Source organism: Orcinus orca, chromosome 10 (assembly GCF_937001465.1).
Source record: "Orcinus orca chromosome 10, mOrcOrc1.1, whole genome shotgun sequence".
Classification (NCBI taxonomy): Eukaryota; Metazoa; Chordata; class Mammalia; order Artiodactyla; family Delphinidae; genus Orcinus; species Orcinus orca.
The window spans coordinates 36,369,135-36,393,056 of NC_064568.1; the positions used below are offsets into that span (position 1 = coordinate 36,369,135).

General features: G+C 44.0%; 1 protein-coding gene across 3 annotated transcripts; it reads left to right on the top strand.

Moving 5' to 3' along the window:
* Positions 1-2,119: 2,119 nt before the first annotated feature.
* On the top strand, positions 2,120-22,014 carry WDR82 (WD repeat domain 82). 3 transcript variants are annotated; one of them, XM_004267886.3, is made up of 9 exons: positions 2,124-2,578; positions 6,690-6,787; positions 9,544-9,610; positions 15,557-15,656; positions 16,066-16,182; positions 16,427-16,582; positions 17,396-17,465; positions 18,016-18,158; positions 19,154-22,014. In XM_004267886.3, exons 1-9 carry the CDS (start codon positions 2,418-2,420, stop codon positions 19,181-19,183), a joined length of 942 nt encoding a protein of 313 aa, XP_004267934.1. In that variant the 5' UTR covers positions 2,124-2,417; the 3' UTR covers positions 19,184-22,014. The 3 variants fall into 3 exon arrangements, with proteins under 3 accessions (XP_033280422.1, XP_033280421.1, XP_004267934.1); XM_033424531.2 differs by lacking the exon at positions 18,016-18,158 and having other exon boundaries at positions 2,120-2,578; XM_033424530.2 differs by lacking the exon at positions 16,066-16,182 and having other exon boundaries at positions 2,121-2,578.
* Positions 22,015-23,922: the final 1,908 nt, after the last annotated feature.

A 23,922-nucleotide genomic window follows, 5' to 3' on the forward strand; every position in this document is an offset into this window, starting at 1 on the left:
CAAATTGTAGCCAGAAGCTCTGCTCTTTGTCAGGAGGCAATTGCAGCCCAGACTTAGCCAGGATCTTGCCCTCTACTCTCAGAGAACAAGTTCACTTTATGTGCAGGGATCCTGGTTCTTCTTTTACCTGGGGATGGGACATAGCCCCTGGTTCTTTCCAGAAAGCCCCCAACTGTCCTGAGGTTTCTGTTTTGTTTTGTTTTGTTTTGGTTTTTAATAAATTTATTTTATTTATTTATTTTTGGCTGCATTTGGTCTTCGTTGCTGCGCGTGGGCTTTCTCTAGCTGCGGCGAATGGGGAGCTACTCTTCGTTGTGGTGTGCAGGCTTCTCATTGCAGTGGCTTCTCTTGTTGCGGAGCACAGGCTCTAGGCACATGGGCTTCAGTAGTTGTGGTGCGTGGGCTTAGTTGCTCCGAGGCATGGGGGATCTTCCCGGACCAGGGCTCGAACTCATGTCCCCTGCATTGGCAGGAGGATTCTTAACCACTGCGCCACCAGGGAAGCCCAAGGTTTCTGTTTTGCTTTCATCATTGTCCAGGTTATATCTGATCTCTGGATATCACTTCTTCCTAGTATCAGTGATTGAAATGTTTCAGTCTTTCCTCTTCCCCTTTCCTTCTCTTTAGCCACTGTAGTTTAGTGAAGCAAAATAAATAGGCCTCTGTCTCCATTGTTGGAGACCCAGGCAATTAAACGTTTGAGGGGCTGCACACAAGTTAGAGATCTATGAACCCTCGTAGGAAGTTAAAGCCAAGGCGCATGGTACCTATTTTGTGATCAGATATTCTTTTCCTTTGTTAGAGATCAACTTTCCTTCCTTTTAAGGCAAAGAATCCCTTATGGGAACCATCACAACAATCCCGATGACTACAAAGAGGATAATGCAACTGTTCTATATCTTGAATGTGGTGGTTCCACAACTGTATGGGGATTTTAAAACTCATAAAACTATCTCTGAAAAAGGCCGATTTTTACTATACATAAATCATACCTCAATGGAGAACACCAACAACAATCTGGTTTAAGTAACATGCAAAAATGTGTAAGATACAATGCTAAAGCGGGGGGAAAATGACAGCATCTACAGCTTATGTTGATATATGAATAAGGAGGAGGATATCAGGAGAATTTAAAACTGTGCTTTGTTGAATAAGGAGATAATTTTCCCTTTCAAAAATTTACTTGTGGGCTTCCCTGGTGGCGCAGTGGTTGAGAGTCCGCCTGCCGATGCAGGGGACACGGGTTCGTGCCCCAGTCCGGGAAGATCCCACATGCGGTGGAGCGGCTAGGCCCGTGAGCCATGGCCGCTGAGCCTGCGCGTCCGGAGCCTGCGCGTCCGGAGCCTGTGCTCCGCAACGGGAGAGGCCACAACAGTGAGAGGCCCGCGCACCGCAAAAAAAAAAAAAAAAAAAAAAAAAAAAATTTACTTGTAATTGATGCTATGAGTTTTTTGAGCTGTAAATATGTTTTAAAACTTAAAGATGAGTGTTCATAAAATGTGTGGAGCTGAACACTTAAAATTAGTTCATTTTATGCACTTTATATTATATATCAATTACAAAGTTTTTAAAGAAGGCTTAAAGAAAAGTTGCGGGTGGTGGTCACAAGAGTGTACATCCACATGAAAAAAAAATTCACCCAAATGAAAAAAAATTCATCCACTTAAAATTTATTCAGTCTACCGTATAGTACACCTTAATTTAAAAAATACATAAATTTAAGTCTTCTGGCGATGTGGTGGACACGCGGTCAAAGCCCGACGGCGATGACGCATACCCAGAACAGGCCTCCTGGAGCGCAGCCCACCCCCGCAGTACCTGCTCTCGCTCTGCCTGCGGCCGGGGAGCCTGCAGGGGGCACCCGAGTCTCTCGGGGGAGTTGCGGCCCCGCACAAAGACCCGCGGCTCCCGGGAACCCAGGGCCTTGGGGCCCAAGGCGGGGAAGGACGTGGGAATCCCCGCCCCTCCCTCCCCGCAGCGGGTCGGGGAATCGCCGCCTCTGGCCACCCAGCCACACCACTCCCCGCCGGCCGCGCTGACGTCACCGCCCCGCCACCCCGCCTCGCTTCGCCGTTCCCGCCCCGCCCCCTTTCCCGGCTGGCGCCGCGGTGAGGCTCCTCGCCCTCGACTTCTGCCTGTCGCCCCAAGATGGCGGACACAATGAGCCGGTGCCGCGCCGGTTGGCCCTGAGGCGACCGTGAGGAGGACCGGTCTGCGAGACCCCATAGTCCCGGCAGAAGAGTGTTGCACAAGCAGGAGGAGGAAGCGGAGGAGGCGGCCCGACTGTCGGCCGCTCTCCAGCCCGCCGCCGGCGCGGCGCCCGCCCCGCCCGGGTCGGCCCCTCGGCAGCCCGCCCGTTCGCCGGGCTCCGCCCCGGCTCTGCGCCGCCGCCGCCGCCGACACCAGCAGCCGCCGCCATGAAGCTGACCGACAGCGTGCTGCGGAGCTTCCGCGTCGCCAAGGTGTTCCGCGAGAACTCGGACAAGATTAACTGCTTCGACTTCAGCCCCAACGGCGAGACGGTCATCTCGAGCAGCGACGACGACTCCATCGTGCTCTATGACTGCCAGGAGGGCAAGTGAGTGCACCGGTGGCCTTGGGCCCGGGTCTGAGTCCCTCCCGCCCTCCCTGTCGTGGCCCTGCGCTCCCCCCGCGGCCCGCCCTCTAACCCGGTCTGGCCCGCGGCCTGTATTGCACACGCTCCCGCTGGGGCCGCGTCCCCTCAGAAGCCGTCCGGGAGACCATTTTTTTTTCTTTTAAAATAACGATAGCAATAACAGTAATCATATATTTGTTTTGTCTGCCTTCGGTCTCCTCACAGAGAGCCTTAGCATCTCTGACCAAACCACACCTTGACCTTGACCTTTAAACGCAGGGTCCGCCCACCGCTGCCCCAGCTGGTAGCTTTAACGCTCCTCTGACTCCGTCGAAGGTGCCAGTCGGCTGTGGCCCCCGCGCAGAACCGCAGAGGCTGCTCTGCTGCTTCGTTCAGCAGCGGCAGCTCGCTCTCTCTGCCCTCTGCTCGGTCACCTCGATTCAGCCCTGGCACTTCACCCGACCCCTGCCCCTCAGCTTCCCGCCGCCCTTCTGCCGGAAGGCCGCGTGGGTTGCAGTTGTTAGCTGTAAGGATTTATTTGTTGCCTCTTTGGGCCCCCTGACATTTCCTTTATGGTCCAAATCATTCTCTTGCTCCCTCAGTCCTGATGCCCATGTTTATAGTTAACTTTTTACCTGCATCCAAAACTTTTCCTTTTTGCCAGACACACCTGGCTGTCGCATCCCAACCTGAATGTGAACCTCCTAGTAGAACAAAGAAAGCATCGTCTGACAATTTCGTGTTTCTTCTTATACTTTTTTTAAAAATTATACTTTATGGTCCTCTTGGACTTATCATAATTCCGAGTCTGATCATGACATTTCTAGGTTGTCCCAAGTCCTATGGAGACTCACCACACCTGTATCTCTGCAAGATCTTAAAAGCACAGCTTTTTGCCTTTTTCCCTGGGGACCTGTCAGCTTCCCCTCACCCCCGCCCCAGACTTGCTTTCTCCAAATCCTTGCTAAATTGTGATCTTCTTTTTGAATCCTTGGGTTTTTCTTTACCTTCTCCAGCTGTTCCTTTTGTCTGTTTTGCTTAAACCAATGTTTTCTATAAACTTTCTTTTGGAACTTGTCTCTTCATTTGTGAATTCGGTTATCTGAAGTAATGCTGTATTGGTCTGGGCTATATTGTTCTGCCCAATTTTTTCCCATTTGGGCTGTGGAAAAAGTATTATGTAACTGGCTCTGGATCTGCTTGCGGTATGTGGAAGAGTGGCCTATAGTGGTGGTCCTGAGGGAAGAGAGAATTGTTAGCTGGACTGATGCTGAGAGATGTGAGTCAATGTTATTCATTTCATAGATGGGTTTTGGTCCAGGTCCGGCCACTTGCATTAGCCTGGAATAGAAAGTAACGTATAAAGCTAGGGTGGAGATTGGGGTTGTGGGGTACTGGAGCTAGAAGTAAATTGAAGCTGACTTGCTTGAAATGTTTAGTGCTTGTGCACAGATTAGAACTTCTCCCTGGATGAATTTGAGGATGGAGATGTATATCCTCATTCAAAGAAAATGAAGGTTGTGGCAGCATTTCTTCACAGTTTCTCTCCAAATACTGCATAATTTCTGCGGTTGTTAGGAATGACATTGACTTGAAGGCTGTCTTGTTAAAAGTAAAATGTTAATTTTATAACATAATGCAGTTTATTCATTCATGTAGCATTTTTACATAATTACAAACTTGCAGAAAAGTTACATCATTGTTTCAAAGAACTCCAGGACCCAATAATTGGTTATATTTTGCTCTGTTTGCTTTGTCATTCTCTGTAGACACACACACACACACACACACACACACACACACACACACACACACACACACACACACACACACACACACACACACACACACACACACACACACACACACAAAATTTTTTCTTTCCCTGAGCCATTAGAGAGTAATTTGGAGGTATCAAGCCCCTTTATCCTAAACACTTCAGCATGGATTTCCTAAGCACAAGGACGTTTTCTTAGGTAACCAGAGTACAGTTATCCAAATTAGGGAATTTAACATTGATACAATAGTATACAGCACGCTTTTTAAAATATTCGTATGGATTAATTGTGACCTTGTTTCATTGTGATCTGTGATCAGAGAGCAACCTGATAGGAGACCTGGGTTCTACTTTGGCCTTGTGACCAGGTATGTGACATTGGTCAGATCACTTCGCTGGCCTCTAGGAATCTGTGATCCTAAGTGGTAATGTGAAGAAAAAATTTGCCACTAGTGTAGGTCAAACCAACATTGGAAGAAAATAACATTTTCTTGGAAGGCACAGTATCTTTATTAGATGGTACTAATGTTGGGAGTTTGAAAATGGCTAAAATAAGATTCTTTATGCTTAATATTTTCCATGTGTACTGTTCACTTAAACTTTCTTTGTAATAGAGTTCATCCATTGAGTGATTTTTTTAATTTTAATTTTTTGGCTGCACTACATAGCATGTGGGATCTTAGTTCCCCAACCAGGGATCGAACCTGCAGTCCCTGCATACAGAGTCTTAACCACTGGGCCTCCAGGGAAGTCCCGAGTGTTTTGTTTTTTTTTTTTTTTTTAATTTGAAAGTATACAAAGGATATTATCTGTGGTAGGTGATGCGAATTATTCAGAGAGAAGGATTTAATATTATTTATTCGTACCTGATCACCAGAATCATAGTTTGTGCAGAGAAGCTTACCACAATATTCGTGAAAGAATGTTATGCATAAGCTCTGTAAGATCCTCTGAAATGGATGCATTAGGATCTTGCTTTCAAACTAGGAAATGATATGAGGTAAAAGATTTATGTTATTAAGAACAAAATCTCAGGTTAATACTATGGATATATTTGAGACAAATAGGCCGTATATAAGTGGAACTGAAAATTTTCCTTTAACATTGGTTCTTCAGGCTCTGTCTTCATTATTGTAGGGTAAATACTGAGATAAGTAAGCTTCTGTTTCCATTGGTAGGAGCAAAGTCAACTATCTTTTGAGAGCAAGCACACATTCACACGCACGTTCACTCACTCACTGGTTACCACACAGTAACTACATGGCAGAACCCAGGGTGGTGGACTTAACAAGGTAGCATTTGAGCTGTTCTTTTTGTTTAGTTGATCTTTCAGTAAAGGTAAAAATGTGGAAAATTAAGTGCATTTGGAGTGAGAAGTCTTGTTTGTAAATAGGTTTAATGTAGGGAAACCCTTGACGTCACAAAAATTGAAAGTGCAAATGATTAAAGTTCCCTGAGTCATCTGATTGTTTAGCATCTAGGTTTCAAGAGGCTTTTACATTGAGAGGGTGAATTTCCTTTTCATAAATTAACTTCTTGATAAACATTAATATAGGATTTATGAAATTCTCCTATACCTAAATGTAGAATATTATGAAGTTTTTGGTTAAATATTTTGCTGAGATCAGTTTCAGCTTGATCTTCAAGGTGCTATAGAAGAAGATAACATTTAAGGAACTTCAACAAATGGACTGATAACCTCTAGCTTAGAAATATGTGATTTTACATTTAAGTAAAGAGAAAAGAATCAATGACTAGTTTTGTTAGGGAGAGTGAGGTTTGTCTTGTAAAAGGCTCAGTAAGTGCTTTGGACCTGTAAGAGAGGATGGAAATATTAGGTTATATTAGGAAAGGCAGTTTTGCATCTGGTTTCGGTTTTGATAAATCATTTCTTCTTAAAGAAAGAGCTTCTTTCCAAGTGAATGGCTTAAGTTCTGGCCTCATTGGTCTGGCGTATTCCCATTTTCCTCTTTCTTGGAAGTTATGACTTGTTTTGTGTGTCTTTCTTCCCAAATAGATGTACTTCTTCTCAAAGCTTACTTTTGAACATTGTAGTAAAGGCTGATTTGAGCCCTCAGATTTACTTCCACTTCCTAACTTCGGCATTTGGTATCCAGAGGTGAAAGCCTGTTGCACTTGATTGATTCTGTTTGTTTCCACCCTTTTGGAAGAAATTCTGTTTCTTTTCAGTGTTAGAGGTTACCAAGAATCTTCACCCTTCCCACATCATTCAAGTGCTTCTCTTTATATGAAGATCCTAGATTTTGGTGATGGAGGATTTTGATGGTTTTCTTTCTCTGTCCATTTCCTCATCAGACCAAAGAGAACCCTGTACAGTAAGAAATACGGCGTGGACCTCATCAGATACACTCATGCAGCAAACACAGTCGTTTACAGCTCTAACAAAATAGACGGTAAGCAAGCCTTCTTTTTAGGAAGTTATGGTCATGGTTTCCTTTGTTAAATTGTTCACGGAATCTTTGTGAGTACTTCTGTTTGGTTATAGTTACTTTAAATTTTCCTATGATGTTAGCTGTGCTAATATTGTTATGACTGAAGGGATGCTGGAAGCAAGCAAGCCATTAGTACTTTTGAAGGACTTGAAACTGAGTATGAAAGGTCTCCAGTTTAGAGTGGAGAGTGGAAATAGGAAGCCACAAATTGTATTTACGGTTTGAACTTCTTGAAACGAATACTTTTAGAAGAAATAAAAGGAAAGAATACTTGACAGCAAGTGGTAAACAATGCTACCTTCCTGTTCAAAATATATAGATTTGAGAATAGTTTTACAGATGCTTGAGTTATGGTAGTTTAGCAGACCTTAGAAGAGTTTTTGGTGTGTGCCCAACCATTTATGGTCTGTGTCACAAAGGACAGTATACTGACTTTAGTTATCTTTGATTCCAGGGACACTTTTTGATTTGAATTTTATCCCTTTTTCCTTTTATTTATTTATCTTATTTTTTTTGGCCGCACTGCACACATGTGAGATCTTAGTTCCCCAACCAGGGATCAAACCCGCGGCCCCTGCATTGGTAGCATGGAGTCTTAGCCACTGGACCACCAGGGAAGTCTCTCCCTTTTTCCTTTTAAATAAAGTTAATGTCTTTGAAGAATAAAGACTTATTTTTAGAAATTAAACTTGTGAATTTCTTTCTCTAATAAAGGATCTCTGCCTTTACCTGCTTTTCCCCTGGGATAAGTCATTCTCAGTTGACAGATTGTCTTGGAATTGAGCTATAACACTTTCATGTTAGGACTTTTTTTTTTTTTTTTTAACTTATCTCACTGATTTGTTGATTGTTTCATTTTTAGCAGTACAATTTTTCTAATGTCATTCAACAAAGATTTCTTAGACCGCTGTTTTGGTTATGCCTATCTCAGAGCAGATGGGTAGAAGTCTTTTTTTTTTTTTTTTTAAATGAGACTTTTCTGCCTGTACTTGGTTTTTAGTAAGTATATCGTTTATACTTTTCATGCCTCTATTTCAGAAGTGGTTTTCTAAGTAAGCAGTGCAATTGATGCTTTTGGACAAGAATATAAAACAGGATCTTGAGGAAATATATCTCTGTGATCATCTGAATGAATGGTATATTTCTTCTATTGGGGTATATTTCTTCTGTTGGGGTGTTTTTCTGGGTGATTAAATGAGGATTCTCCAAATATGGTGCAAGATGAGGCAAATGTGTGGCACTTGCAGCTTTGCTGCCAGGCCTCTGCTGTGAGGATGTTGCCTTTCCTGTCTCGAGTGCATCCATCCTGAAGAGTTCCTCCAACGCTCCGTATCATTTTGCCTGATTCCAGGCTGAGGTAGTAGTTTGTACAGTTTGAGGGTCTATGATACCACCCGGTACAGGAGATAACTGTACAGGCCACTGCCTTGCCAGGAACAGCGCGCCAGCTACCGAGTGGGGCGGAGAGGATGGCGACGCCCTGCTCATCTCTGGGAAAACCAGGTAATGGGGAGGAAGTCTTTTTCTGCTTAGGGCAGGTGAGTAGTTCCTAGCAATAGAACAACCAGGAATACTTTATAGTTGTCATTCGAGAACTTTGAACATGTTTTCAAAGAAAACCATATTTAGTTTTGGAACATACAAAGAGTGCCTTTTTCCCTCTCCCAGGTTAAATGCCCTCTTATTAGTACCCCTGTGAACCACTGGGATGACTTGGTGCTTTCAGCCTTTCTGTTTCTGTGTTGTGTTTGCCTCCAGAATGTTCTTTCTATGCTTTCCTTTCTGTATTTTGGCCCCATTTCCTATAACCTTTTTCTCAACAATTGTTTCTTATTCCTAGTCTTTTCAGGGGCATTGTACTTTCCAGTTCTGTTCTTTATGGCACTTCGTTCCCTTCCCACCACCATCATTTTTTGTTTTGCTTTTTCAGAGGAATCATTTGGTTTTTAAGAGTATTTGTCTTATTTGCCCCAAGCACAAATCTCTGTGATTATTTCTTGGATATTGTCAAATTCTCACTGCTATGACTTGGTATAGTTCATGACTTTGATTTTTAAATGTCTTGTGATCTTTTTAACCTAAATTTTCTCATTTCCTTTGGCCACTTTATAATTCACTTTTCTGCATAAGGGACCATTGGATAGTTGGTTAATTAGAAAAGAAGTAGTAGAACATTAATTCTCTTTCCATTTTATTTAGTTTTAATGTAAATTGTGTATCCAGTTTACATTAAGATGAGGTGAGGGTTGGGTTGACATGCTGTTGGAGAACGCTGGACAAAAGTATCTTATGCCAGAATCCAGCCTGATCCTCAACTCAGTATGGCTGTTTAATTCTTTGAGTCTATTTCCTCAGTAGCCATATGTTTTTCTTTAAGGTTTGCCATTCTGTGGGCATTAAAATTGTTGTGAGTTTTTTTTTTGGGGGGGGTGCATATTTGCAGGACAAGTTTCATTGTAACTATGCAGAAGCCAAAGATTGGCAGCAATAGTGATTTTAAACATTGCTGTATATGCTGTCAACTTGAGAACTCTGCTTTTGAATTACGTGAAATCTCTAGTCCCGTGAAAAGTAGTTATTCACTATTATTTATTCATACCTTGCTTGGATTATGGAAAACAATGAATTCTTTGACCTTGTCTTTTCAAGATGAAAATGCAAAGTAAATTCCTTTAAAAATAGTAGGATATCATCATGCCTTATTTATCTTCTTACAGATACTATCCGTTACCTGTCCTTGCATGACAACAAATACATCAGATACTTTCCTGGACATAGCAAAAGGTAAGATGCACGTGTTACAGAAGTAGATAGTTCTTTTATCCCTGAGGTTATCCAGAGAATGAAAGAGTGGAGAGATTTTATTAGTGAACTGAAGCTAGTTTCTCACCGCTGTTTGGCATACCTCTTAATCTTCTCTTGTTAACCTTCCCTAAACAGTCAACTCATGATTAATCGAGGTTGTAGAGGCCAGGGGTAGGACTTCATAGATAAACCGAAACCTCAGTTAAAACATTAATAGGAAGAATGTGGATTGAAGATATTCAGTGGAAACCTATGTAGTAAAAATAACATTTGGCATTTAGGGATCCCAAATATCAGACATCCCTTAATGAAAGTACATTTACATGTTTGAGGCCTTCCAGTATAGGTGGCCCCCATTTCAGCATGACCCTGTTCTACATAAATGTGTTCCACATGAAGAGCTTAATGAATATGTAAAAAAAATTAATAAAATTGTTGGCTTCCCTGGTGGCACAATGGTTAAGAATCCGCCTGCCAATTCAGGGGACACAGGTTCAAGCCCTGGTCTGGGAAGATCCCACATGCCGTGAAGCAGCTAAGCCCGTGCGCCACAACCACTGAGCCTGCACTGTATAGCCTGCGAGTCACAACTGCTGAGCCTGCGTGCCACAACTACTGAAGCTCATGTGCCTAGAGCCCATGCTCCGCAAAACAGAAGTCACCGCAGTGAGAAGTCCGCACACCGCAACAAAGAGTAGCTCCCGCTCACCGCAGCTAAAGAAAGCCCGCATGCAGCAACAAAGACCCAACGCAGCCAAAAATAAATAAATAAATAAATTTATTTTAAAAAAATAATAAAATTTTCCTTTCGTACTTTTTGAAAGTCAAGAAACTTGTTTCCTTATTTTTTTTTAAAGGTATATATTTATTTTTATTTTTTTTGGCTGCGTTGGGTCTTTGCTACACGCGGGCTGTCTCTATTTGCGGCGCTCGGGGGCTACTCTTCCTTGTGGTGCGCAGGTTTCTCATTGTGGCTTCTCTTGTTGAGGAGCACAGGGTCTAGGCACATGGGCTTCAGTAGTCGCGGTGCATGGGCTGTAGGGCATGAGGGCTTCAGTATTTGTGGTGTGCAAGCTCAGTAGTTGTGGCTTGCGGGCTCTAGAGTGCAGGCTCAGTAGTTGTGGCACATGGGCTTAGTTGATCCATGGTATGTTGGATCTTCTCAGACCAGGGATCGAATCCGAGTCCCCTGCATTGGCAGGCAGATTCTTAACCACTGAGCCACCAGGGAAGTCCCCCTTATTCTGTTCTGTAATGCAGGTTGCTTCTCTCTGTCTCATCCCAATTCCCCTGTTATTTTTCCTCCAGTTTTTCGAGTTTGGGCTGAATGTTAAACACATTTTCCCTTGGATGATATATTAATCATAGGTGCTTTCCTTTGCAAATGTACAGTAACCCTGTGTAGCTTGGAGTGGTTCAGAGCCCTGACAGGAGGTAGACCAAGAGCACTGTTTTCAGCTGCACTTCTGATTGGGCAAGGGCATTTCTGTGTTGCTGAAGATAAGAGGTGGCAGCTGTTGGTTACTGTGTAGTTCAAAGAATGGCTTGTGACAAGTAGATGTTTTTGCTTGTTTATAGTCAAATTAATGTTCACAAATATACTGTCTGTAATTAAGAGTTGATTGCAGGGCTTCCCTGGTGGCGCAGTGGTTGAGAGTCTGCCTGCCGATGCAGGGGACATGGGTTCGTGCCCCGGTCCGGGAAGATCCCACATGCCGCGGAGCGGCTGGGCCCATGAGCCATGGCCGCTGAGCCTGCACGTCTGGAGCCTGTGCTCCGCAACGGGAGAGACCACAACAGTGAGAGGCCCGCGTACCGCAAAAAAATAAATAAATAAATAAAAGAGTTGATTGCAGTTGTTTGAAATTCTTTCCAATCTTCCCAGTTGCCCAATCTCTTGACCTCCTGACCTCCTGATTCTTAATAGATGACTTTGTCCCTCCTTTTTTGAGAAAATCAAGGCCATCCAAAATGAGTTCAACTCCTCTTTCACCTAAACTCCTTTCTTCCTTAGAACACTTTCCCTGAGAAAGAAGTAGCCTTTTCTTCTTTGAGAAAACCAACCCCTCTGTTTTTACTTCCGTCTCCTTACTGGACTTTGCTGCCCACAAACTTAGTTGGTCTTCTAAATTTATTTACTTTTATTTATTTTATTTTTGGCTCCGTTGCGTCTTCGTTGCTGCACGTGGGCTTTCTCTAGTGAGCGGGAGCTACTCTTCACTGTGGTGCGCAGGCTTCTTATTGCGATGACGTCTCTTGTTGTGGAGCACGGGCTCTAGGTGCACGGGCTTCAGTAGTTGTGGCACTCTGGGCTCAGTAGTTGTGGCTCACGGGCTCTAGAGCGCAGGCTCAGTAATTGGCGGCACACGGGCTTAGTTGCTCCATGGCATGTGGGATCTTCCCCGGGCTGGGGCTTGAACCCGGCAGGCGGATTCTTAACCACTGCGCCACCAGGGAAGCCCTACTCACCAGGGGAAACCTACTCGGTCTTCTTTATCTTCCTTATGGTCTTCTTTATCTTCCTTATATTAAATTTATCTCTTGAGCATGTCACCCACTTCTTTTCGCCATCAAAGATAAAAGAATAATCTGCATATTCCCTTCTCCACCTCCTCATACTCATTCACTGTTTAACTCACTCATCTAAGCCAAGCTGTTTACTCCCCTTTCCCTGCTGCCTCCAGGTAAAATCCACTGCCTGGGACTCTTTGGTGCTTAACCTCTCAGTAAAACTTTTTTTCCTTTGGCTTCTCATCTTGGTTCTGTTTTTGCTATTTTTTGCCTCTCTTTCTCTTTTTGACTCTAAACAAGGTTCTACCCTAGCTTTTTTCTCCTCCTCTTGGTATTTGGGCCATCACTGATTTCATTCACCTCAGATAGCTTCCCAAATCAGTATTTTCAGCCCATAATTTCCAGACTCAACTTCTACCTACAGGTCCAATACTCCATCCATCGTTAAATTCCTTGGGCCAGCTCCTCTGTCTGCCTCATGTTTCTTCACCTCTGTCCCTTCCAATTCTCCCGACTCAAAGTCTCTGTTACCTGTTCACTACTTTTTCCCTGCCTTCACATCCGGTGAGTTGTTAAATCCCGTTGATTCTACTTAGGTTTAACCTCATGTGTCATTGTGCTCCATACTCCTTTGCTTCTGTCCTAGCTCAGGTAAATTATTGTCAACTCCTAATCTCCCCGTCCCTCAACATCCTGCTTCTGCACCCTGTTTTTACAGCTCTTACCACAGCCTCCCTCAAGAAACCTTGGAGTCAGATTCTTTTCCCTCTGCCTGACCCATTTTCCCAGTGTTATCTCCTACCACTCCAGTTGAAGTGAACTCTGGGCTGGTTCCTGAACTGCCTCATGCCTTCCTATCTGGCAACTTCCAGAAAGGCCACTCCCATTGAAACCCTGTTCACCACAGGTGCTGCTTCTTCCTGAAAGCCTTCTCTGACCCTCTCTTGGACGTTGTCTGGACTAGACAGTTAAGCTTCCTTAGAGTTGAAGTCTTGTTCCTCCTTGTATTCCTTCTACCTCTCATCGTAGAGCCTTGTGCCAAGATAGACTTCCTCTGAACTTTTGACCTGAATACTGTGATGTAAAATTACATGTTCATATGCATTCTGCTCACTCCGTTTTATTACCACCTCAGCATTCCCAGGAAATTTTGCCTTATAGTATCTTTTAAATTTTTAAGTTGATGATCTAGTGCAAATGTTAATTTAGTTATATTGGAAGAATTTTTTTTTTTTTGGTCAAAAACTTTAAGAAAAAGTACATTTTTCCATTTTTTACTCATGGCATACATTTTAATTCTTTCTAGTGGAACCAAAACTTCCTGAACCCCTTTCAGAGTCATCCAAAATTTGAACTTCTTCTATTTCTACATTTAAAAAACCCATTCACAAATGAGCTGTGCAATTTGATCCACTTTTTTAACTCCAATTTTTTTTTTGTCAAAATGAGACAGTATAGCACCAATATTTCCTCTGTAATCTTCACCTGTGACACCAGCTCCTTTGTCTGTGAAGCGTTTTTTAGCCAAGGCAGAATGTGGAACTACTCTTCCGTAACACCCAGAAGGAAGAGCCATCTGAGTGTCCATTTTCACAAGGGCTTCCTCTGTAGATGGTACTACAGACTCATAGGCACTGTACAGGTCATAGCCCACGGACCTCAAGGATCCCTCTGGTTAGGGCCGTGGCATGCTCCAGGAGGCAAGTAAAGTGGAGCCACATGCCATCCTTCTCCACGGGCTGGGCCCAAATGCCGGGGAGATGATGGGTGTCCTCAACGCAGAGCGTGGCAGAGCAAGAACATGAGCAGAGGGGACAAGAGAGCTCAGGATGAGGCCTTGGAAGAAGTGTTTTTCAGTGAGTGACTGGTGTAACCATAAGAGGGGACCCATATCAGAAATATAGCATAGGCTATTAGCATAGGGCTGTGGCTCTCTAAGTGTGGGGCCCAAACCACCAGTCTCACCATCACTGAGGAGCTTCTTAGAAACACAGATTCTCAGACCTCACCCCAGACCTACTGGATTAGAAATTCTGGCAGTGGATCCCAGCAGTCTGTTTTAACCCACCCTCCAGGTGATGCTGGTGCCACTCAGGTTTGAGAACAACAGTATAGTCCACAAACCTCTAGTTAAGGAATCATGCTTTTTTTTTTTAAATTGATATATAGTTCAGTACCATAAATTCATCCTTTTAAAGTGTACAATTCAGTGGTTTTTAGTATATTCACAGAGTTGGGCAACCATCACCACTATCTAATTCCAGAACATATTCATCACCCCAAATAGAAACCCTGTACCCATTAACACTTCCCATTTCCCCTCTTCCCAGCCCCTGGCAACCACTAATCTACTTTGTCTCTATAACTTTGCCTATTCTGGATATTTTGTATAAATGGAACCAGATCATATGTGGCCTTTTGTGTCTGACTTCTTTCACTTCATACATGTTGTAATATGAATCAGTACTTCATTTCTTTTTTATTTATTTATTTTTGGCTGCGTTGGGTCTTCATTGCTGCGCGCGGGCTTTAGTAGCGGTGAGTGGGGACTACTCTTCGTTGTGGTGCGCAGGTTTCACATTGCGGTGGCTTCTCGTTGCGGAGCATGGGCTCTAGGCTCGCGGGCTCACTAGTTGTGGCTCGCAGGCTCAGTAGTTGTCGCTCGCGGGCTCTAGAGCGCAGGCTCAGTAGTTGTGGCGCACGGGCTTAGTTGCTCTGCAGCATGTGGGATCTCCCCAGACCAGGGCTCGAACCTGTGTCCCCTGCATTGGCAGGCGGATTCTTAACCACTGCGCCACCAGGGAAGCCCCAGTACTTCATTTTTTTTTATTGCCAAATAATATTCTTGTATGACAATAACACGTTTTCTTTATCCATTCATTAGGTGATGGACATTTGGGTTGTTTCCACTTTTTAGTAATTATGAATAATGCTGTTGTGAACATACATGTACGGGGGATTTTTTGGACATATGTTTTCATTTTTCTTGGGTATATACCTAAGAGTGGAATGTTTGGATCATATAGTAACTCTAACTTTTTGAGGAAGTATAAAACTTATTCAAAGCAACTGTACCATTTTACATTCCTACCGGCAGTGTATGAGGGTTCCAGTTTCTCCACATCCTCACCAACAGTTGTTATCTCTCTTTTTGATTATAGCTTTGCTAGTGGGTATGAAGTGGTATTTCATTATGATTTGATTTGCATTGGAATCATATGTTTTTATGCTGTAGCTTTAAGTTGCTTTTTTATACTAATTGCCTTTGATTGTTCCGGATTGCTTGTGTATGTGTTTCTTAAAATGGAGTTTTTAGGAGAACACATATGTATAGGTAGGTAAAGTGGTTTAGAGTTCATATCCAATTCTTGTTAATATTTCGCTTCAACTACTATTTATCTTGATGCATTGCAGGGTGGTGGCCTTGTCCATGTCACCTGTGGATGACACTTTCATTTCTGGGTCTCTTGATAAGACCATTCGGCTCTGGGATCTCCGGTCTCCTAACTGCCAGGTAATGTTGCCTCACAGTTACACTTTAAGCGTTTTCAACTCTCCCTCTCAAGGAAGGGGGAAAGCAGTGATTCTTTCCTGGGATCCCAGAGTCTTTAAATTTTGGAGAAGATCTTTTACTGGTAGGTAGCTGGTAATTAAGCTAATACCTTAATCCGGTGCATACTTATTATGATCTGTGGCTTAGTGCTTTAAAAGCAGTTTTCCTGGAGCCTTTGAGCTATATATTTTAGACTCCAAGGATTTGTTTTTATTTGAATTCAGTGTCTATAAAATTATACAGTTAGGGTTGATCTGAAATCAATTGCATGGAGACCAGGTTTTTTTTTAACTTCATTTTAGTTAGTTTTGTGTTTGCTTTTGGTAGGATCCTGGGTTCATTAACTTTTTTAAAATTTCTTTTTTCTCAGGGTCTCATGCATTTACAGGGCAAGCCAGTTTGTTCTTTTGATCCAGAAGGATTAATTTTTGCTGCAGGTGTCAATTCTGAAATGGTCAAACTTTATGATCTTCGCTCTTTTGATAAGGTAAATCTTTGAATCTTTGAACCGTCTTGATATTATGGAAGTTTTGAAGGGTGAGATGGACATTTAAGAGCCTTTTTCTACAGTAGAGGAGGTATGTGGTAGATATTAGAAAGTGTCAGAGCAGTACTTCATCTTCTGCTTTCCCTAGTCAAAAAGGAATCTAAAGGGATAGAATGAGATTTGGCTCTGGCAGAAGGAATTATTGATGTGCCTTGGGCCTAGGGCTGCTGTCTGTCTTTTGCAGGGGCCATTTGCGACATTTAAGATGCAGTATGATCGGACTTGTGAGTGGACAGGGCTTAAGTTCAGCAATGATGGCAAACTCATCCTCATCTCCACCAATGGCAGCTTCATCCGTCTGATCGATGCATTCAAGGGAGTGGTGATGCATACGTTTGGGGTGAGCTGACAACTTTTAACCATGTTTTTTTCCCCATACTCTACCTTTTTTCCATGCTCATCCCTTCTGAGAATTGTGTTAGCTAGTTAGTGGAGACCGGCAGTTGTCCTTGGCTCACTCATCGAGGCATGGACTTGCATTTTCTTCCTGCACGTGGCATTATTTCTTTTGGATTCTGAGACATTCACTTCTCACCCAGTGACTCAAGTTTGGTGTTTAGATAATATAATAAACTTCTGACCATAAACATTTTCTTACCCCCTTGAATATGGAGTTGGGGATAAGGGGGTGAATTGTAAAGGGTGGTAGCCAAATTTGAAACCTTCATAGCACTGTGCATGAGGAAGAAAGGGTTTCACAGAAAGGAAGGTGATGTATGTACTACAACATGGATGAACCTTGAAAACATTATGCTAAGTGAAATAAGCCAGACACAAAAGGACAACTGTTGGACGATTCCACTTTTATATTAGTTTCCTAGAATAGAGATAGATAGTAGAACAGAGATTGCCAGGGAGCAGGGGAAGAGGGAAATGGGGAGTTACTATTAAAGATTATGAAGTTTCTGTTCAGAATGATGAAGAGGTTTTGGAGGCAGAAGATGGTAATGGTTGCATAGCATTTTAAGTATACTTAGTGCCACTGAACTGTACACTTAAAAATACTTAAAATAGTAAATTGTTATCTATATTTTACTGTAAAAAATTTTTTTCATCAAAAAAAAAGAAGAAGATGTATGTGCTGGGGTCAGTGTTTGTAGGCCATTATTTTTTGTTAATGGCACTGTAATGAGAATTGTTCTGCTTGTTTCAGGGTTATGCCAACAGCAAAGCCGTCACACTGGAGGCCTCGTTTACTCCAGACTCGCAGTTTATTATGATTGGTAAGCTTCCTTTATCCCCCCGCCCCTTGGGTGTTACTTATCTGGTACTGTGCATTATGTTATTTCTGTTAGTTTTAACTAATTTAAGATATTATTTATTATCCTTTTGAGATAGAGTTTCTCAGATTTCTGTGTAGCATGTTATGTCAAAGGTATAGTGTCTTTAAACTGTCCTGACTTTGCTTTCTTTTCTGGGAACGGGCGTTAATGTTGGTCTTCCCTGGACCATCATAGAGTTAAACTCTACAAGCACTGATGTAACCCTTCATTCAGTCACCTTAGTGTAGATGTTCGTAGGGTGGTCGTATTCAGCCCCCTTTTTAAATGAGAAAACTGAAGTTAGAGGGGAAGTGACTTGCCTAGGAACAAATAACTAGGGTCTAGATCAGTTCCCAAAGTGTCTTTTCTTCACTGCCATTACTCCCTCTCCATTTCTGCTGGTGGCTGGGTCCCGAAGCTTGGCCTCTCTCCAGATGTCAATCCATGTCTGTTTGCCACTTGTCTTTGTATTGTGCCTTGAGCTGTTATATTCCTTGATCATTCTCTTCAGGTTCAGAGGATGGCAAGATCCATGTCTGGAATGGAGAGAGTGGTATAAAAGTAGCTGTGTTGGATGGTAAACACACAGGCCCCATTACCTGTTTGCAGTTCAACCCCAAGTTCATGACCTTTGCCAGTGCTTGTTCCAACATGGTATGTGAACAACGGGAGATGTCCTTCATCTAGGGGCCCTTTCCAGTTGGGGTGGTGGGTCCTTCAATGAGCACAGTGAGCTGTGTTCTAAATAGGTACAATTACAAGCACCCAAGTTCATGTTTCTCAGCTGGTGGCTTCCCTATTTCACCTCTATTATCTGATCTTTGGTTGCGCTGGTCTTTCACTTTTGCTCTTCTTTCCATGACCTGGGATCGCGAGCTCCCAGGAGATCTTAGGCCAGTTTTTTTGCTCTGGCTCCTGGTTTTATGCCCAAACTACCTGGGGCTATGCCTCACAGCTTTTTGGCTTCTTAAAATACTTTGAACCAGCCTTTTGTGGCTGTACCCTTTCAGTTTTCCATTCTTCTCAGGTTATGCTGAGTTCATCAGAAATTCTTACAGTTGATCACAACTCACCAGTTAGAGTTTTCTCCAGGCCCCTGTCTCTTCCTAGACAACACTAGCAGAACAAAACATCAGTGAGTCTCAGCCTCCAGTTTCCTCTTAGCATCTCCTAAACCTACCTGGGTATTTGGGTATGAGGCATTTCATTACTAGCCTACCCAGAACACATTGCTCCATTTCTTTTTTTTTTTGTTTTTTAAACAAAGAAAACAGTGTCAGAAAAAAATGCAGCAAAACCATCCAGTCCAGTCCCTCACATTTTTTACAGCTCATGAATGAGAGGGTCTGTCTGAGGTCACCTGGTAGATTAGCTGTGAGGCCAAACACCCACCTCCCCAGACAGCACTTCTTCTTTTCTTTACCACTGGACCACTATGGTGGAAGTTAGACAATGTTTACTTTCACATAGATGGGGGAGTGTTTGTCCACAGATTGCCAGAGTCAACTGGTCAGGAGGGAAGGCCACCAGCCATAACTCCTCTAACTTTGGGGTTGGGTGCCTTGATGGTTGGGGAGGGGCAAGAAAAACCCTCAGAAATGAGAGGGGCTTGGCTTTTTAAAGTTGACTTATGTTCTCCTTCCATCCAGGCCTTCTGGTTGCCCACCATTGATGACTGACCTGCATAGTGCTTGGCTGTTTTCTGTACAGCGAGGGTGGCCAGTAGGAAAAAACTCAGAGGGAACTAAGATAATAGTGAGATTGGATCATTTGACTGGGCTGGAGAGCATCCTTCCACATGGCCTTCCCAAGGATGTGCTGTACATTTGCTCAAAAGAAAAAAATTACTTTGTCAAGCTTCTTCAAAAGGACTCTTGGTGCGGCAGATTCAATCAGGACTCAGATTTTCCAGCTGTCACTGCACCGAGCTCCTCCAGAGGAGTGACCAGACTCGTGACTAGGGTATAGTGGGGCCCTCAAGACACCTTCAGTTTTGAATGTATTTGCTGCTGAGGAGTCGGTGAAGTTGTTAATTCTGCACATCCCTTTGCCCACCCCCATAAATGCGTGGGAAGCCACAGTTCTGGTTTTGAGATGCTGGGGCAGCTCAGTGCCCCTTGCCCTCACCCTGCATGTCTTGTTACTGGTTCTCCCTGTGTCATTGTGGCATTATCCACAACCATCATGTTACTTAGGTGCCAAATATTTACAGAAATAAGTCTCCATATATCTTAGGGTCAGAAAGGGACAGATACAGAAGGACCTTGCTTGCCAGGAAGCCTTGCAAGTTAGTCATGTGAGGGTGGATGATCTGGGTGTGCCTCAGGCTCTGGGTGAGGGAGGAGGGGTAGCAGATGAGTTCCTAGGGCTGGGAGGTTTAGCAGCAGCTTGGTGTGGTGCCCTGTCATCAAAACTAACACACAGTCCTTCTGGGTGCCTGCCAAGTTTGGTTGTATACAGAAGCAAGGTGGGCGTCTATTTTTGTACATGAGATACATCACGCTTTTCTGTGGGCCAGTATTGTGGAGTGAGTCTGAGTTGTTTACACTGATGCCTTCCCTGCCCACTGCAAGTTGTGTACATAGTCTCCAGATGATACCACCCCTTCCCCAGCTCCCAACCAGGAGCTGGCTCTAGGCTTGTGTTATATGTTATATGTTATATTCAGCCTTTTTATATATGACTTGGAATTTCTGTTGTTTGTATTTTAGCACTGTGTGTGTACACCTTCATTTAAATATATCATGTGTGTGCATACATATATACATATATGTATGTATGCATGTGTGTGTGTGTGTGTGTGTGTGTGTGTGTATACACACACATATTTAAAAAGTATCTGAAGGAGATAGAGTCCTCTGCCCCAGGAGAAAGACTGCATTCTTGCTAATAGTGTTTGTCACAAGTGTTAGTCTTCCCTATTACCTTTTTCCCTTCGGGAGACTGAACAAAAGCAAAGCTTTTGAGTGTTTGCTGTCCCCATGGCAGCTAAATGAGGGTCTTGGAATGACTCCCTTGTGTTCCTCAAGCCGCACTTTGGGGCCTTCTCTGCAGTATTAGCCCCCTTTTTGCCCAGTGATGCTCTGTCTGCGCCTGTATGTGTGTGACAGTCACTTTTGCATGCCTTTTGTGTCTGGCTCCCAGCATTTGGGGACAGGATGCTGGAACCAGAGCATTTTCAGCTTGTCTGAGGCTTCTTTGCCAATTATAGGTCATTCCTGTTTACCTGGTATGTCTGCTTTCTTAACTTCTTTTCCTTGCCTTCTCCTGGGAGAGGGAGGATTCCTGATCGGGGTTGAGGTGAGCTGCACGTAGCTCATTGCCTTTTCCCCTGCATGGCCTTCTTAGAGCAGGACAAGTGGCATATTATTTCACTAAGTTCCCAAACATCTAAGCAAGTAACACATTCCCTGCAGATCCAGAAACAGGCTCAACAAGGTTATGTTTGACTTGCCCAAGAGTACCTAGCTGCTAGTGGGGAAAGCAAGCCATTACTGCCTCTGTTCAGCAGCAGGAATAGGCTGTGAATTGCTAGCAATTACTGTTTTGTTTTGCTTTTTTAGCAGTTACTTTTTGGCTTGTTCTGTAACCTTAAAAGCAAGGGGCCTACGTCTTTCCCAGACATAGGCTGGAATCTGCAGCTTCTGAGGTGCCACACACCGTATAGCTCTGCATTCTCAGCGTGGAGGGACTTTTAGAAACCAAGTGATCTGAGCTGTTACTGCCCACCCCTGGCTTTCCAGGATAGAAAATTCATGGTAGGAATAACTGTTCAGAGAAAGTACTTGGAACTACAGGTTAATAAGAAAGCCTGCATAATTAACATATCTGTACCCAGAGCAGCCACCATGACTTGTCTATCAGCAGGAAAATGATTTGTATTGAGTTCCTGTGTGTCCAAAGCTGAGGCACCATGTCCTTTGAAAATATGCACTGCACTGCACTGCTTCTATTTATGGGGACCTGTGGCTGCAGAGCTGGCTCCTGAGTTGGGAAGGAGAGGGAAGGATGCAGCTGGAAGTGACCGAAGATGATGTGGTAGTGGGAAAAGGCAGAATTAAGGGAGAAAAGAGTCTGTGGGTCAGAGAGGCTGAGGAGCACCAGGGCTGCCAGGACACCCTCAGTAGGAGCCAGAGGTGCTTAAGCTCTCCTGGGGGTGGGGGGCGCACCACGCTCTCAAGAGTCAGGGCCAAAGCCTCTGATTTATATGTGACAGTGACATTGCACTGCTCAACCACCAGCCAGTGGGGTATTTTTTTTTTTTTTTAAGAAAACCGTTGCAATCATAATTAATGCTTATTAAGAAAAATCTGGGACTTTTAAAAAGAATCAGTTTGCCACCAAAATGTTACCACTGCTAATCTTTTGGTGTTTAGTGTTTCTCTAGACATTTCTGTGCATAGATTTTTGGTGTGTTTACATAGTTGTTATTCTACTGTATATACAATTTTATGTCCTTTTTGTACTTAACATATAAACGTTTTTTCCATGTTATCTGTCTTAAACAGAATTTTATGGCTGCAGCCTCTTCCATTGAGTTTTCATAGCATTGTTTGCCTGGTTCCTAGAGTTGGAGGGAGGGGGTGGGTTGTCTCCTGTTAGTCCTCCTAGCTCACACTGGGACTCATTGTAATGCTGTGTGGATGGGTTGTTGGGCTCCCTGGGACTGCCTCTGGTGACTAAGGCCTGTGGGCTGGTGGGAGGAACCCCTAGATCCAGCTCTCAATGCATAGCAGCCTGGGTCTCCTCAACTCCATGTTCTAATAAGAGCCATAGGGCCAGAAATGAGTGACCAGGAAAAGGCCGGCCTGAGATCCTCAAAGACTGCATCTGGCATGTACCTCAGGCTGCCTTTCATCCCCCACTGTTACCTCAACCCTTGATCAGATTGGCAGCCTCTAACTGGAATAAGGTTCATCCTCCTAGGCCCTGGTTTGTGGGGGGCAAGGATAGTGGGGTGCCTTTGAGGCTCCTGTACCAGTTCTGGCAGAAGGCCTGGCCACTTGCTTGTAAACCCATTGCCTGGCCGGTGAGTTGATAACTCACTAGTAGCATCCTCAGCTGCAACACCTTTGGCCTGCCACTTTGCGCATGGTCATTAGAGGTTGGCCAAGGACTCTGGAGGTCAGCAGAGGGAGCGTCCCGGCTTGTGAGTGGTAGGCCATGCATAGGCTCTCAACACGACTGCCCAAGCAGGAAGAGTCCCCCCCTCACGGCCTGGTGGGAGGGCTACTGCAGCGTTTGGCTCTGCTGAGAGACATGAACACGTAAGTCAGTGGCTGCCCCTGCAGTGGTCACTCCTGTCAGTTTGGCTTGTTCGCAGTTGAGAGACCCACTGTTGCCCACTCCCTGGGTTTCAGCCTGGTGGTGTGAGGAGCAAGACCAGGCAGTGGGCCGGATCAGAAGGAAAGCAAAGCAGACTTGGGGCAAGCAGGCTCAGTAGTTGATGTGGGTGATTGGTTGGCAGGCTCAGGATACTGCCTACGCTTTGCTGGGGTGGGGGGGGAAGGAAGGTGAGTGGTGGGGGTGGGGACTGCTGAGGAAAGAGGAAGTAAAACTGCAGGCTGGTAGGGCACACTCTTGTTCTTGCCAGCTGCCTAATTAGAGTCCTGGAGAGGCTGCCCAGAGCTTCTGGGGCCAACCACATTTTCTCAGGACCAGCTGCGGACAGATGTAGGCCCAGAAGTGCTGGGCTATGGAATATGACTAGGTAAAAAATGAGTAGTTTCGTAGTTTTTCCTATCTCTTCCCTAGAGAACATGCAGGAAGTAGAGTCTAAAATGAGTTAATGGGCAGGAAAGGAGGTCTGAAAGTCTCCCCATTGTGTTAAATAAACAAGTTTAACCATCAGTTTTGTGGCCTACTGGCCCTTGTCCTTTCTGGCTGCAGTTTAGGGCTATGAGTTGCCTGGTAAGAATTAATCTCAATTGTAGACCAAAGTAGGAGTAGATCAGGGAAGAGTTAGGAAAGGCTGAGGTCATGAAATTCAACAAATAATTCAACAAACACTTACTGAGCATTTGAGCCTTGGCAAGTGCTGGATGATAAAAACAGTCTTGTGAGGAACATGAAGAACTAAGCTACTCATCAAACAGCAAGCTCTGGAGCCCCAACTGACTTGCTGTCTCCAGTTGGTAAATCTAGCTTTATTATAAATTTACTATAAACTTTATACTAAAATCACTATAATTTGCCTTAAAAAAACAAGGCATCCCTTCCGATACCTCAAGCCCAGAGCCCACAGATGGTGGTGGAGACCTCCTTTCTGTTCCCTGGGCAGCAGTTCTCTCACTGGGGCTCACCCCAAGCTGCGAACTGGGGACGCCACAGAGAAAACACAATGCTGACTATAGGCAAACTTGTAAGATGGAGCTAAGGCTAAGAGTGATTTTTTTAGAAGGGAACAAGAAAAAGCAAA

What these genes read in the sequence shown, in the direction of transcription:
- WDR82 (XM_004267886.3), top strand. Translation starts at nt 2,418, where the DNA reads ATGAAGCTGACCGACAGCGTGCTGCGGAGCTTCCGCGTCGCCAAGGTG. An exon ending in ATCTTCGCTCTTTTGATAAG is followed by an intron (nt 16,183 to 16,426) that starts GTAAATCTTTGA and finishes TGTCTTTTGCAG; the next exon opens with GGGCCATTTGCGACATTTAA. An exon ending in CCAGTGCTTGTTCCAACATG is followed by an intron (nt 18,159 to 19,153) that starts GTATGTGAACAA and finishes CCTTCCATCCAG; the next exon opens with GCCTTCTGGTTGCCCACCAT.